The sequence below is a fragment of the Centropristis striata genome, chromosome 13 (genome assembly GCF_030273125.1).
Source record: "Centropristis striata isolate RG_2023a ecotype Rhode Island chromosome 13, C.striata_1.0, whole genome shotgun sequence".
Classification (NCBI taxonomy): Eukaryota; Metazoa; Chordata; class Actinopteri; order Perciformes; family Serranidae; genus Centropristis; species Centropristis striata.
Window position 1 is genome coordinate 27,557,317 of NC_081529.1, and position 16,019 is coordinate 27,573,335.

A 16,019-nucleotide genomic window follows, 5' to 3' on the forward strand; every position below is an offset into this window, starting at 1 on the left:
CATCAAATGTAGCATGTGGATAAAGATCATTGACATCCGAGTGGGACTTATTATAGGTCTTATCTCAGCCCGGCTGGCAAATGTTCCTCTAGTCCTTTTAAGGCAATGTGTAATCCCACTTGATCTTTATGGAAAGGGCCTTACATTCAATTTTACCAGAGGAATATGAGACGTGCAGTTCCCTGCAACTGTATACCAGCACCCCTTGGGTGCTTCTCCAAAATTAAGTTCCATTCCTGGCTATGGTCATGTTTAATTGCAAGGGCAAGCAGAGACAAGCTCTATTAGAAAATGATGAAATCCTTCTCAAGTTATTCAGAATATAAATTTGAGTAAATTATTTGTTGGACTAAATTAAAGGCTTAAAAGACTGTTTATGCATTGCACAGCATCTATTTTGAGACATACTTGTGACATTACCATCGCACTTACACTTCATGAGCAGATAAAGCTAAGTCCAATGCTTCTCTTAAAAACACGTTGGTTTATTACATGGCATCATGGTGATACTCACCAATGATATTTAATTTTACTGCATTTGAAAGATTTGAATCGTGGGGAAGCTTTGACACTCAATACCATTGACATTTGAGTTTGTCTGACTAAGGGCAAAGAGTTTGTGGGTCTAAAAAGAAAACTCAAGGCACAACTAACTTTAGGATGATTTAAATATGTTGGTTTTAGATTGTAGATCAAATTAGTTGTGTTGAGATTATTACTATTATATTTTATTCAGAGTGTTATTAAAATGTACAATGTCCCAAACAACAATACAATTTGAGGCTGTTGTATTTGTTTATTTTCTTCCTTTTCTTTTTATTTTACTATCATGTACTAAAACTATCATCCTAAATTGCTGGATTCAATTTTCAATTTTCTGACAGTTGAGCAAGGCTGTATCGTAAACAGAAAAAAAGCTTACAAAGATAGGTCTTACAATGACAGGGATGCTTGACCAAATCGAGTGGCAGACTGCTGCTGACCAGGCAGTTGCTGCCTCTATAAAAGCAGCAGCACTGTTAGACTCTTCTGACAACTGAAAACCATCACAGGTTAGTGCTTTTCCTATGTTTATGCTCACCTAATTTGCTTTTGCTTAAAATTACATTAATGTGTTATTACTTTTTGTTATTATGTTTTTGTTTTTATATAAAGTAATCTTGAAGGAATAATGTCAAGCAAAAAACATTTTACAACTACAGTATTGTCTTAATAATTGATACAGAAAAGTGTTACAGTGAATCTGTTATTCTATATTCTTTGAGTGATCAAATAACTTTGACATTACTGTGAGGGTATGGAAATGGTCTTCATTGTGGTGTAGGTATGTCACTGAAGTAAAAGCGAGGCAAGGCAGCATTTTTTATATGGCACATTTCAAACAAAGGCAATTTAAAGTGCTTTATATAGGCACAGTAAAGCATTAGAGTGACATTTAAGAACAATAAGCAAAAGATAAACTAAATTAAATAATAAAAAACACTTATAGAGAAATAAAATACCGAATGAAAGAGTTGTATCTAGTAGCAGTAATAAAAGCTTATGGAACAGTGGCAGTTCACCTAAATGTTTACATTTTAGCAAGCTTTTTAAAATGTTAAAATTCATGAAGCGTGACTGTTTATGGTTGTAAATTACTCTTGTAAATAATGGAAAATATTTTCAATACGTGTCTGTTCAATGATATTCTCTTTTTTTTTTTTTTAAAGGCATTGTAAGACAACAACAGATCTGTGGCACTCAGTTTGGGTAATCTGAGGTAAGACATGATCTGCAATAACACATCAACACAATTACAGTCAAATACAAACATGATTTAAACTCCTAACTCCAAAGGAATCCTAACACTTCTTATCTTTTCAGTTCTCAATAAACTGCCACCATGAGCACAGACGCAGAGATGGCGGCCTATGGCCCTGCATCCATATACCTCCGCAAGCCAGAGAGGGAGAGGATTGAGGCTCAGACTGCTCCATTTGATGCCAAAACGGCCTTTTTTGTGGCTGAGCCTGCGGAAATGTATCTGAAGGGTAAACTCACCAAAAGAGAGGGTGGCAAAGCCACAGTTGAGACACTGATCTATGAAGGAAAGCCCTCAAAGGTAAATAATGCCTATAACGAAACTCAAACGACAGACATACCAACTGTTGACAGATTTCTGAAACATTTGAAAAATATTTACCTTTTAACTTTGGACTCTCAACAAAAGAGAACTACTATATGAGAGTATATATGTATATCTTAGGAATGGTAAGGATGGGTGAATAAATGCTTAATTTAAGATTCTTATGAATCGTTAAAAAGGATGGCATCTATTCCATTACAGGTTATTTTGAAAATCTGAACTTTTTTTTCTTTTTACTGTCATTTCTATTCAGACCCTCACTGTGAAGGAGGATGACATCCATCCCATGAACCCTCCAAAGTATGACAAAATTGAGGACATGGCCATGATGACCCACCTCAATGAGCCATGTGTGCTGTATAACCTCAAAGAGCGTTTTGCATCATGGATGATCTATGTGCGTGTTTTACTTACACTTAATGAAGATCAGCACAAACAAACATATAAATCATCAACCTTTTACTTGTGGTCATTCATTTTCTCTACAGCCACTACTCGAAATGAAGTTCAGAATTAAAAGCAAAAAATTATTTTTTAGAGTGTATATGTCAGATGTAGATGGGATCACAGTTGGAGTAAACTTAATTTTCTCTTTATAGACCTACTCTGGCCTCTTCTGTGTTGTTGTGAACCCCTACAAGTGGCTTCCTGTGTACGATGCTCAGGTTGTTAATGCATACAGAGGCAAGAAGAGAGTTGAGGCTCCACCCCACATCTTCTCCATCTCTGACAATGCCTATCAGTTCATGCTCACTGGTAAGATGTTTTATTTTCAGAAGAATATCCATGATATTATATTTACATGTCACACAAAACAAGACACAGTTGATACAACCTCAAATGTGACTGTATTGGATGGTAATGGTATTTTATAAGACATCAAACCATTTGCTTATTTCAGATCGTGAGAACCAGTCTATCCTTATCACGTGAGTAATATACAAATATCTGAAAAATATATAGATATATAGTATCATATACTGTATATACATATATATGACTCAAAATATCTCTCTCTTACCCCAGTGGAGAATCCGGTGCAGGAAAGACTGTCAACACCAAGCGTGTCATCCAGTACTTTGCAACAATTGCAGTGGCTGGATCTGCTAAGAAAGAAAGTACAAGCAAAATACAGGTAAAGAATATTGCTTGGGAAAAACATTGGTCAGAGAATTGTCTGTTAATGGATTCTTTCAATCTACAACATATATTTTAATATCTTTTTGTAGGGTTCACTGGAAGATCAAATCATTGCAGCCAACCCTCTGCTGGAGGCCTATGGTAATGCCAAAACTGTGAGGAATGACAACTCCTCTCGTTTTGTAAGTGTTTATAAGGGCAAAAAATATATACATAAGCTTATTGAACAGCATATCAATAAGCCTGCTAATTTAAATCTAATATGTTTAGGGTAAATTCATCAGAATTCACTTCGGCACCACTGGCAAACTGGCCTCAGCTGATATTGAAACATGTAAGTCATTTTCTACATATTTTTCAGTCACCATTGTTTGAATTTACATTTGAGTATGATGCCAATTTTGGAATGATTAAGAAACATTTGTTGCTACTGTGAAATGTCATTCATGCAATATACTGTAATCTGTTTTAATACTCACAGATCTGCTGGAGAAGTCCCGTGTCACCTTCCAGTTGTCTGCTGAGAGGAGCTACCATATCTTCTATCAGCTGATGACTGGCCACAAGCCTGAGATCCTGGGTATGCTTGAATACAATTTGAACTTAAAATGTGATAATACTTGAAACAGTATCACAGGAAGGGGTATTTTCTTTATTGTCTTTCAGAGGCTCTCCTGATCACCACCAACCCCTATGACTACCCAATGATCAGTCAGGGTGAAATCACTGTCAAAAGCATCAATGATGTGGAGGAATACATTGCAACAGATGTAAGTCAACGATTAAATTAAATAGATAGTTTGCAGTAGAAAATGATTCATGTACCAATAACGGCTTCATTAACATTACAGACTGCAATTGATATCTTGGGCTTCACTGGTGACGAAAAGCATGGCATCTACAAGCTGACTGGAGCTGTGATGCATCATGGCAACATGAAATTCAAGCAGAAGCAGCGTGAGGAGCAGGCTGAACCTGATGGCAATGAGGGTAATTGCAAAAATAATACATTCACATCATGCAAGTTAATGCAGACATAGTACTCATACTCTTTTCTCCAATCAGTGGCTGATAAAATCGCCTACCTCCTGGGCCTGAACTCAGCTGATATGCTGAAAGCTCTGTGCTACCCAAGAGTCAAGGTCGGAAACGAGATGGTGACCAAAGGTCAAACCGTGCCACAGGTAAAAAGAAAATTAGGAAATATTTGCATATTCATATGAACATTTACTTCAGAAAGATTACCATACTTAAATTCATGTTTTTAGGTCAACAATTCTGTCAGTGCTCTGTGCAAGTCCGTCTATGAGAAAATGTTCTTGTGGATGGTCATCCGTATCAATGAGATGCTGGACACAAAGCAGCCAAGACAGTTCTTCATTGGCGTGCTGGATATCGCTGGATTTGAGATCTTTGATGTGAGTTGTTGCAATAATATCTGAGCATTTTTAAAGTTCAACCCTATTGTTTCATTAAAATTAATATTTTTTTCAGTTCAACAGCTTGGAGCAACTCTGCATCAACTTCACCAATGAGAAACTGCAACAGTTCTTCAACCACCACATGTTTGTCCTGGAGCAAGAGGAGTACAAGAAAGAAGGTATTGATTGGGAGTTCATTGACTTCGGTATGGACTTGGCCGCCTGCATTGAGCTTATCGAGAAGGTAAGACAAATCTGTCCAGTAGAAAGGTAATTCTTTTTTCTGACAACCATATCTATTGTTATAAATAATATATTAAAAGTAATTCAATTGAATTCAATTATATGTCAAATATAACAAAATGTCTCTTCAGCCAATGGGCATCTTCTCCATCCTTGAAGAGGAGTGCATGTTCCCCAAGGCCTCTGACACAACGTTCAAGAACAAGCTGCATGATCAGCATCTTGGCAAGACCAAGGGCTTTGAGAAGCCGAAGCCTGGAAAGGGCAAGGCTGAAGCTCACTTCGCTCTGGTTCACTATGCCGGTACAGTGGACTATAACATCAATGGCTGGCTGGACAAGAACAAGGACCCCCTGAATGACTCAGTTGTACAGCTCTACCAGAAATCTTCAAACAAACTGCTGGCCTTGCTGTATGCAGCTCATGGAGCTGAGGGTAAGAAGCTAATAAGTACAAACTGGTGATTTCTTAATTTATGTTACTAAGCTAATTGTGCAGTTTTCATGGTAAGATGAACCTGAGCAGGGAAAAAGGCGACGCTTCTGTGGCATTGTTGCAGCTTCTTTGGAAAAACAGAAGCTTCTAGTGGTGGAAAAAAGGGTGGTTTCTTCAAGACCCTCAATTATAAAAATCAATTTTTCACAGAAAACATTACTTGAACACTTCTACAAGGTTATTCAATCAGGCCCATTAATGAAATGTAATGTTTTGTGAAACAGATGCTGCTGCTGCTGGCGGCAAGAAGGGTGGCAAGAAGAAGGGTGGTTCCTTCCAGACTGTGTCTGCTCTTTTCAGAGTATGTATTGTTTCATATCTTTGGATAACAATTAAGAACCTCATGTTGAAATAAAGTTGATGTATTATCTTGTGTTGATGATCCACAGGAGAACTTGGGCAAGCTGATGACCAACTTGAGGAGCACCCACCCTCATTTTGTCCGTTGCCTGATTCCTAATGAATCAAAGACGCCTGGTAAGACTTCCTTGATCCTCCTTTCTTCACTTTGTGTACCATAGTAACAAAATGAATATTTAATCCAAGATTACTTTGCACAATGCAGGTCTTATGGAGAACTTCTTGGTCATCCACCAGCTGAGGTGTAATGGTGTGCTGGAAGGCATCAGAATCTGCAGAAAGGGCTTCCCCAGCAGAATCCTTTATGGTGATTTTAAGCAGAGGTGATAATAATTTTCAGTCAATGCATAACAAATTCAACTGATCTGAAAAAGTGATGGAGAATGCAGGCCAAGACTTATAAATAAAATATTTAAGTAACATCATAATTTTCCTTGCAGATACAAAGTATTGAATGCTAGTGTCATCCCTGAGGGACAGTTCATTGATAACAAAAAAGCTTCAGAGAAGCTGCTGGGCTCCATTGATGTCGACCACACTCAGTACAAGTTTGGCCACACAAAGGTATATACACAGACAATATCCGTAGCTATGGCACATATATGTCCTGGTGTAACCATTTGCACTGATGACTGATTTTCTTCACTTGACAACATAGGTGTTCTTCAAAGCTGGTCTGCTGGGTACCCTGGAGGAGATGAGAGATGACAAACTGGCTTCATTGGTGACCATGACTCAGGCTCTTTGCAGAGGATATGTTATGAGGAAGGAGTTTGTTAAGATGATGGAAAGGAGGTAGGATTCTCATACAGTAATTTGAATTGCAGTTACTATAATGATAACATACAATATATATCAAAAATTTGGCGGAGAGGAGGTATGATTATCAAGTACTATACTAAACTGTCTATTTGAAAAGTGATATCAGACAATTAACCTTCAAATTTCTACAGAATATCATGACAGTAAAAACTTTTTTTTCTATGTATTTTCCAGGGAAGCTATCTATTCCATCCAGTACAATGTTCGTTCATTCATGAATGTGAAGAACTGGCCATGGCTGAAACTGTACTTCAAGATCAAGCCTCTGCTGAAGAGTGCTGAGACAGAGAAGGAGCTGCAGCAGATGAAGGAGAACTATGATAAGATGAAATCAGACCTTGCTACTGCTCTGGCAAAGAAAAAAGAACTGGAGGAGAAGATGGTGTCCCTGCTGCAGGAAAAGAATGACCTGCAACTCCAAGTGGCATCAGTAAGTGGTAACCAAAAGAAAGTATAATTCACTAACTAACAATAAACACTGCTGCTCACACTTTCAGATTTCTAGGTGGGATAAGAAGAGGCCACATACTTCCCATTTCTTCTGATTGCCTTTCCAAAATGAACATTAACTAAATTAATACTAACTATAGTCGATGAATACAAAATAACAAATAAATATATTGTTTGTTCTAAATGCACTGTAGGAAGGAGAGAACCTCTCAGATGCTGAGGAAAGATGTGAAGGGCTCATTAAGAGCAAGATCCAGCTCGAGGCCAAACTTAAAGAGACATCTGAGAGACTGGAGGATGAAGAGGAAGTAAATGCAGAGCTGACTGCTAAAAAGAGGAAGTTGGAGGATGAATGTTCTGAGCTGAAGAAAGACATTGACGACCTGGAGCTCACCTTGGCTAAAGTGGAGAAAGAGAAACATGCCACAGAAAACAAGGTACAGTTCACTTAAGTCTCATCTTCAAAAGAGTAAAATATGACTGTTCCTTTTTCAGATACATAGCTTCTGGGCCACAATTAAATGTGCCTTTTTGTGCAACTGTTAGGTGAAAAACCTAACAGAGGAGATGGCATCTCAAGATGAGACTATTGCCAAGTTAAGCAAGGAGAAGAAAGCCCTCCAAGAGTCCCACCAACAAACACTTGATGATCTCCAGGCAGAGGAAGACAAAGTCAACACTCTGACAAAGGCCAAGACAAAGCTGGAACAGCAAGTGGACGATGTAAGGAAACAATTGTTAGAACTTTCCTGTGTCTTTTGTGCCTGACTCTGTATTCTTGGGATCCGTCTTTTAAATGCCTTAAATCAACTGTCACTAACAGCTTGAGGGATCCCTGGAGCAAGAGAAGAAGCTCCGCATGGACCTTGAGAGAGCAAAGAGGAAGCTTGAGGGAGATCTGAAACTGGCCCAGGAATCCGTAATGGATCTGGAGAATGACAAGCAGCAAACTGAGGAAAAACTCAAGAAGTAAGTTATTGTTAGTAAGGTTATTATTCCCCTTCAACATCTCACACATTACACTCCAAAAAGAGTAAAACTATGACTTCTTCTTGGTCTCCTCTTCCAGGAAGGACTTTGAGACCAGCCAGCTCCTCAGCAAGATTGAGGATGAACAGACACTTGGTGCTCAGCTTCAGAAGAAGATCAAGGAACTCCAGGTAACATATTTAACAAACATATATTATTGAGTAAATTAAAAACAATGCATTATATTCCAGCTAATAAACCATTGATGGTCAAATCTAGGCTCGTATTGAAGAGCTGGAGGAAGAGATTGAGGCCGAGAGGGCTGCTCGAGCTAAGGTAGAGAAACAGAGGGCTGACCTCTCCAGGGAACTTGAGGAGATCAGTGAGAGGCTCGAGGAAGCTGGTGGAGCAACAGCCGCTCAGATTGAGATGAACAAGAAGCGCGAGGCTGAGTTCCAGAAGCTGCGTCGTGATCTTGAAGAGTCAACCCTCCAGCATGAAGCTACTGCAGCAGCTCTCCGCAAGAAGCAGGCTGACAGTGTTGCAGAACTGGGAGAGCAGATCGACAACCTGCAGCGTGTCAAGCAGAAGCTGGAGAAGGAGAAGAGCGAGTACAAGATGGAGATTGATGACCTCTCCAGCAACATGGAGGCTGTTGCTAAAGCAAAGGTGAGTAGTTTGTTTATAAGTTCATGTTTTAGCTTCCTATCTTTAGGTTTAAAGATAATAACAAATGAAGTGTATTTCAATAAATATGAGAGGATGATATGATAAATGTTGCATTGCTTGAGTACAAAAGTAAAAGTACAAAACAGCATTAATTTTTTTAAAGGGTAATTTGGAGAAAATGTGCAGAACCCTTGAGGACCAGTTGAGTGAACTCAAGAGCAAAAACGATGAGAATGTTCGACAGCTAAATGACATTAATGCACAGAGGGCCAGACTGCAGACAGAGAACGGTAAGTCCACCTGCAAACCTGTAATGAAAATCAATCTATGGGTGACCTGTCATCTTCATTTTCACAAACAATTGTATCCATTGTTTTTCAGGTGAGTATTCCCGCCAGATTGAAGAGAAAGAGGCCCTTGTGTCCCAGCTGACCAGAGGCAAACAGGCTTTCACTCAGCAGATTGAGGAGCTTAAGAGGCACGTTGAGGAGGAAGTGAAGGTATTACAATACCCATTATCTCCACAAAATATAACATAATAGCAATAGCATAATAATAACCAAACATCTTGTTGAAGTTACCCCAAGTTCCTATTTACAGCGTACAATATGTACAGTAGGACAAAAACATCTTGTCATGTTCAACAGGCCAAGAACGCCCTGGCCCATGCTGTTCAGTCAGCCCGCCATGACTGTGATCTGCTCAGAGAGCAGTTTGAGGAAGAGCAGGAGGCCAAAGCTGAGCTGCAGCGAGGAATGTCTAAGGCCAACAGCGAGGTGGCTCAGTGGAGAAGCAAATATGAGACTGATGCTATCCAGCGCACTGAGGAGCTGGAAGAGGCAAAGTACATAAAACACATCTCCAACTAATAGATGGATCAACTTTTGTGTTTTTTCCAATTAAGCACAAGTAAATTCTTCTTCCTTACAGGAAAAAGCTTGCCCAGCGCCTGCAGGATGCTGAGGAATCCATTGAAGCTGTGAACTCCAAGTGTGCCTCTCTGGAGAAGACCAAACAGAGGCTGCAGGGTGAGGTGGAGGACCTCATGATTGATGTGGAGAGAGCGAATGCTCTGGCTGCCAACCTTGACAAGAAGCAGAGGAACTTTGATAAGGTACATACTGTTTACTATTTACAAAAAAATCAAAACCTGATTTTTTAAAAATTGAAATAAAACATTTTTGCTCATCTTTATCATTTTAGGTCCTGGCAGAATGGAAGCAGAAGTATGAGGAAAGCCAAGCAGAGCTGGAAGGAGCCCAGAAGGAGGCTCGCTCTCTCAGCACTGAACTGTTCAAGATGAAGAACTCTTATGAGGAGGCTCTGGATCATCTGGAGACCCTGAAGAGAGAAAACAAGAACCTGCAGCGTATGTCAACTTTATATTTGAGAGAAAATAATATTGATATGATATCCAGCCACTAAAAATTTGATTTTTGTTTTATTTTGTTATTTTATATTACCTATAGAGGAGATCTCAGACCTGACTGAACAGCTTGGTGAGACTGGAAAGAGTATCCATGAGCTAGAGAAAGCCAAGAAGACTGTGGAGACTGAAAAGGCTGAAATTCAGACAGCACTGGAGGAAGCCGAGGTACAACAACATCAGGAGATGGAAAACATCTAACAGTCAATTTTTTTGTTAGGAAAACTGAACTTGTATCATGACATTGATAAAGGGCTTTGGCTCTTCAGCATTAATTTGATATAAAACTAAAAACATGCTCTCTAGTACTGAAAGTAGTTATTAACTTTTGTAATTTTATTGTTATTAACAGATGTTAAGTTTTTAACTTTATGAACTTTTATCATTTAACTGTTATTATCACCTCTGCAACTACCAAGGGTGCACTGGAACATGAGGAGGCCAAGATTCTTCGTGTTCAGCTTGAGCTCAACCAGATCAAAGGTGAGGTTGACAGGAAGCTGGCAGAGAAAGATGAGGAGATGGAGCAGATCAAGAGGAACAGCCAGAGGGTGATTGACTCCATGCAGAGCACTCTCGATGCTGAGGTCAGGAGCAGGAATGATGCCCTGAGAATCAAGAAGAAGATGGAAGGAGACCTGAATGAGATGGAGATTCAGCTGAGCCATTCCAACAGGCAGGCTGCTGAGGCCCAGAAACAACTGAGGAATGTCCAGGGACAGCTCAAGGTCAGATTTGTTGCATAGATAAAAGTTTTTAAAAAATGTTCAAAAGTAATGAAAGGTAAGCTTCAAGGTTTATTTTATGTTTTCAGGATGCCCAACTGCACCTTGATGATGCTATCAGAGGACAGGAAGACATGAAGGAACAGGTTGCCATGGTGGAGCGCAGAAATGGCCTGATGATTGCTGAGATTGAAGAGCTGAGAGCCGCTCTGGAGCAGACAGACAGGGCACGCAAAGTGGCTGAGCAGGAGTTGACTGATGCTAGTGAGCGTGTCGGACTGCTTCACTCTCAGGTTTTCTTTCTGCTACGTATATACAAGAGAACACATCCTTTAAATATGAAACATCAAAATGTCTGATTACACTTTTTTTTCAAAATATCATTATTCAGAACACCAGTCTTATAAACACCAAGAAGAAGCTGGAGGCTGACCTTGTCCAGGTTCAGGGTGAAGTGGAGGATTCAGTTCAGGAAGCAAGAAATGCTGAGGAGAAAGCCAAGAAGGCCATTACTGATGTGAGTTGGTATCCCAAGAACTGTTTGTCCTCATCGTTTAAGTGTTCAATAGGTGGATAGGTAAACTGAAATTAGAGAATTTTATATAATTTTAGGCTGCCATGATGGCTGAGGAGCTGAAGAAGGAGCAGGACACCAGTGCTCATCTGGAGAGGATGAAGAAGAACCTGGAGGTCTCAGTCAAGGACCTGCAGCACCGTCTGGATGAGGCTGAGAACCTCGCCATGAAGGGTGGAAAGAAGCAGCTCCAGAAACTGGAGTCCAGGGTTTGTATTATAAATAAAAATGTACTAAAGTCATCTTTGGAGGAACAAGCCAAGTTTTCTTCATAGAAGAAATTCTACTTTTTTATTAATTGGCATTAAAAATGCTTAGACATAATACTGATGTATTATTTATCATAATGTGACAGGTGCGTGAGCTGGAAACTGAGGTTGAGGCTGAGCAGAGACGTGGAGCTGATGCTGTGAAAGGAGTCCGCAAATATGAGAGGAGAGTTAAGGAGCTGACCTACCAGGTAATTAATTTTACTAAAAGTAAAAAGGACTCTGAAGCCTCTATTTTCCTTCACTTATAATCCTTTATCTGTATAGACTGAGGAGGACAAGAAGAATGTGATCAGACTTCAGGATCTGGTGGACAAGCTGCAGCTCAAAGTCAAGGCTTACAAGAGACAGGCTGAGGATGCTGTAAGTTAACTACATAATGTGACACATCATTTACAGTTGATTTAATAATAACACAAACCTTAACTGTCTCATAATTACATCAATATAATGCCTTCACAGGAGGAGCAGGCCAACACTCACATGTCCAGGCTGAGGAAGGTTCAGCATGAGATGGAGGAATCTCAGGAGCGCGCTGACATCGCTGAATCCCAGGTCAACAAGCTGAGAGCCAAGAGCCGTGATGTTGGAAAGGTAACTTTGTTGTTTGCATGATCATAGTCAATTGTGTTGACATTAGAAGTGACCAAAATGATTTGATACTGTGCACTTAAACTGCTGTGAGTGTCAATTAATATCACAGCTTAAATTATACTCAAATCTTTACATATTTGAATTTCCACATGGAAAAAGAAAGTAACTCATTTTGTAACTTGATTCCTAAATTTTAATTTTCACAATACTAATTTCTTCTCTCCTCTCTTTTCTAGTCCGATTCTGCTGAATAGGAGTCATCATCCAGTTGAGGCCTTTCAACAAAGTTCATAAAATATGAACCAGTGATTGTGGGCTTGTGAACATTTTAATAAAGATGTTGATTGTCATGACAATTCAAAAACCTGTCATTTCCTTTCTTATTTATTTGGTTGACCATAAACACATTTTGTTCAAAACTAAGTAGAGCAATTAGCCATGCTGTAATGGCTGAAATGTTGTGAAGTAAAAGTATAAATCATCACAAAATCGAAATGCATGTGTATGGGGTGTACAGAGCAGGTGAAAACCTTAAATTTGCAATATTGTGCAAGAGTAACACACCTTGGGAGGTCCCTATATTTATCTTTATTTATTGTTTTTGCTTTTCGCAAATTGGAAGTGCTTTTGAAAACTTAGTTTCTGCATTTCACAACACAATACAGTGAAGCAACATCAGCCAAATGGGAGTGAAAATCAGAGTTAAAGGGTGAGGCAGATGAGACCATCAGCCAATAAGCTTCCTGAAAAGTAATCTGGTGTGTCATTGTCTGGGTCTGTTTTTAGGCCTGTTTCTGTGTGCCTGTTTTCCCCTCCTCTTGATCTACTTTCCACAGGGGCGTGATTCTTGGGAGTGACTTTCAGCTTTCCCGCTCCCCAACTCCTGTGCCTCATCAGAGCATTCAAGCTCACATACAAAGCCCTGGCTTCTCCACCCATTCAGTGCCAGAATGATCTCCAGGCTCTCTCAGTGATTTTCCTATGGTTATTTTTGCTCCTTGTGTTTTTGCTTCCGTGTTTAACCATCTCCTCTCCCTGTCCCAGTTACCTGTCCAGTGTCTGCCACTCCAGAGATCACTCCCAGCCTGGAAAGGCTGCCCCAGATAAATAGAATGAGTGAATCAGATTCTGCTGAGGACTCAAAAAACCCTAAGACCTGTCCTGCATCCATGTAATGCTCTATTTGGGATGTCTCAAGTGACAAATAGATGGAGGTTGCCAAATCATGCAAGTCTCTGGAAATGAAACCTTGACTTGGAATCTTGGAGCAGAATAAGGGCCTCCACTAAAGCTTAAGATGCCCTTTTATCAGTTAGGCTTACTTGGATTTCACATCACTTATGTATCCTCCTATAGGAAATATATGATGACAGGGTAAAAATGTTCATGTTGAATAAGCTGCCAGATAAATCAACGCCACCAAAGTAGATTTCTTTACAAAGTAGAATCACAAAAAGTAAAATATCAAAGGGAGAACGAACATAAACATATATACACTGTTAAACCAGTACATCAAGCCCAAACACAACATATATATCCATTCTTAGATGATCATCAAGGAATGTTTGAAATACTTGTGTCTGTCATTTTTGAAATTTTAAGTCATCAAATAATCTGTTCAAATCTCTATGCAATTTAAGCTATCTCATAAGTCAATAGATTTCAAGGAAACTGTTGAGAGAAAACAGTTTACCCACTTTCTGAAATAGGTCAAGTGTTTCCATTGTTTTATGTTTTCCACCATTTTGACCCAAAAAATGCCTAAAAATACTGGAAATAAGCATTAAAGATTTGCCAGGAAACTTGTTGCATGCTTCTTTAACAGATGTCATGCCCATAGTATCAAATGTAGCATCTGGATGCAGTTCATTTTGCCTTGTGATAACTTATTTTGGGCCTGATCTCAATGAGTTGCCAACTGTTTTCATCTCCATTTAGGGAGTTATGTAACTGCTGATTAAATTAATATGGATAGTACCTCATCCTTAATTTTATTACAGGAATATGAGATCTGACCCTGTCTTGTAACTGTAGACCAAAATATTTGGGGGCATGTCCAAAACTTAGCTCTTCATGAATCTGATATGACACAAAAACATTAAGGCAATATAACCTCTATCAAGAGCTTTAATTTATTTGATCAAATAGTGCACAAACATATCAATACATTTCATGTATATTCATGGTAGATATCCTTTGGATATTATTATACCAATTATGTTTCCCAAGGTTTATTTCCGAGCAAAAGGAATTTTTTGTAAAATATTTTATTATAATTATTATTAAATATTTTGATGATAAAAATAGCATTCTTTGGAATCCATAGTTAAGATGAATATGATTATTATTTAATGTAATTTTTGTTGTTGTTGACAATTGTCAACAAGTGTCATCTCAGAGTTAACTTTCTGTCACTTCAGATCTCAAATGTCCTGCAACTGAATACCAATGGAATTTTGGAAGACTATCCAAAACCAACCCCTGGAGCCGCCCATGGAATTTAAAAAAGACTGTTAATGTTCACAACATAATCACCTTCAATGCCATTTTAACCAATGCCTGCAAAAATAGAATGGTACACAAACCATATTCTGCTCTATTATCTATAGATGATGGTGATACATTTTCATCAAATCCATGCACCTGCACTTGGAGGCAGAAGGTGACCAACATTTAGACCAACAAACATGTGACCCAGTAAGATAATTTGGGGCAGAAATGCATCAGCACCTCCTTACTTCTCTCTAAATAATTTATAAATAATTTCACTATTATACTTAGACAGAATTTTAAGCAATATTGGGTTTGCTGCAATATGTTTATGTAGGAACTGGGCACATTTTGTGTATAAGTGCATTTAAGCAACTCAGTGGAGCAATCTGTGCAATTCCTCTCTTGTTACAGTAGAGGATGTGTTCATAGTTAACATGACTGGTGAAATAATTATTTTATATTTTAAATTTAAACACCCACATGGTGTTGGTCACATCCAAGGTTACAATAAAATAAAAATACATTTGTATAATATAATGTGTGTGGTAATATTTTTTAAACTGAAGTTACAAAGATTTATGTAATCCACCTCCTTAATCACCACTGCCACAAAATAAGCAACAGTATGAAAATGGGGCATGACCTACTGAGTGAGAGGCTACTGCTGACCAGGCATACCCACCCTCTATAAAAGAGACCTCTAGGCCCCCTGCAAGAACAGACACCAAACACAGGTAAGTCTATTCACTGAGAGCTCAGTTGGTAGTCTTATTGATAAGTTAGTCAATATGTTGTACCTAGCTAATGCATTGTGTCCATGCCTCTTTGGCAGTGGTATCTTGATCTGATTGCCTTGAATGGACAGCATTATCCTAAAACAATTTTCTTAATACACTCAACACATTTTCAAAGCAGTTTTACCCTGTTTCATATATGTACTTTATGTACTGTACTTCCTGCATAGACTCAGGGTGTTTGGGGTCAACCAGAGAGTTATGTTTTTATTTTATCAGGCGGTGTTAGAGAGTATTCTGAGGTATGGGATGTCTGCTTGCTCCTCATGCATTCCATCTACGAGCAGTCTGTGCTCAGACAAGCTGAGAAAATCTTGTCTGACCAGACGCATATTCTGCACACAGAATACCAGCTCCTACCATCAGGTAGACGCTTCAGAGTCCCCGCTTGCAGGCTGAACCGTTTTAGGAATTAATTTGTGCCCACCTCAATTAAGATCCTAAATGCCC

At 39.0% G+C, this 16,019-nt stretch overlaps 1 protein-coding gene across 1 annotated transcript; it reads left to right on the forward strand.

Annotated features, from left to right (window-relative positions):
- The first annotated feature begins 1,882 nt into the window (after positions 1 to 1,882).
- Positions 1,883 to 12,536, forward strand: LOC131983061 (myosin heavy chain, fast skeletal muscle-like). The gene is made up of 39 exons (XM_059347634.1): positions 1,883 to 2,101; positions 2,379 to 2,522; positions 2,725 to 2,881; positions 3,027 to 3,054; positions 3,152 to 3,260; positions 3,355 to 3,447; positions 3,536 to 3,599; positions 3,747 to 3,845; positions 3,932 to 4,035; positions 4,117 to 4,255; positions 4,331 to 4,449; positions 4,534 to 4,683; positions 4,760 to 4,930; positions 5,061 to 5,364; positions 5,649 to 5,725; positions 5,814 to 5,901; positions 5,990 to 6,107; positions 6,225 to 6,348; positions 6,443 to 6,579; positions 6,781 to 7,036; positions 7,251 to 7,493; positions 7,603 to 7,779; positions 7,880 to 8,025; positions 8,126 to 8,216; positions 8,305 to 8,694; positions 8,858 to 8,984; positions 9,076 to 9,194; positions 9,342 to 9,538; positions 9,625 to 9,808; positions 9,898 to 10,063; positions 10,164 to 10,288; positions 10,540 to 10,848; positions 10,935 to 11,138; positions 11,237 to 11,362; positions 11,458 to 11,628; positions 11,775 to 11,879; positions 11,956 to 12,051; positions 12,151 to 12,282; positions 12,519 to 12,536. Exons 1-39 carry the CDS (start codon positions 1,883 to 1,885, stop codon positions 12,534 to 12,536), a joined length of 5,826 nt encoding a protein of 1,941 aa, XP_059203617.1.
- Positions 12,537 to 16,019: the final 3,483 nt, after the last annotated feature.

What these genes read in the sequence shown, in the direction of transcription:
- LOC131983061 (XM_059347634.1), top strand. Translation starts at nt 1,883, where the DNA reads ATGAGCACAGACGCAGAGATGGCGGCCTATGGCCCTGCATCCATATAC. An exon ending in TCGGACTGCTTCACTCTCAG is followed by an intron (nt 11,139 to 11,236) that starts GTTTTCTTTCTG and finishes ATCATTATTCAG; the next exon opens with AACACCAGTCTTATAAACAC. An exon ending in TCCAGAAACTGGAGTCCAGG is followed by an intron (nt 11,629 to 11,774) that starts GTTTGTATTATA and finishes ATAATGTGACAG; the next exon opens with GTGCGTGAGCTGGAAACTGA.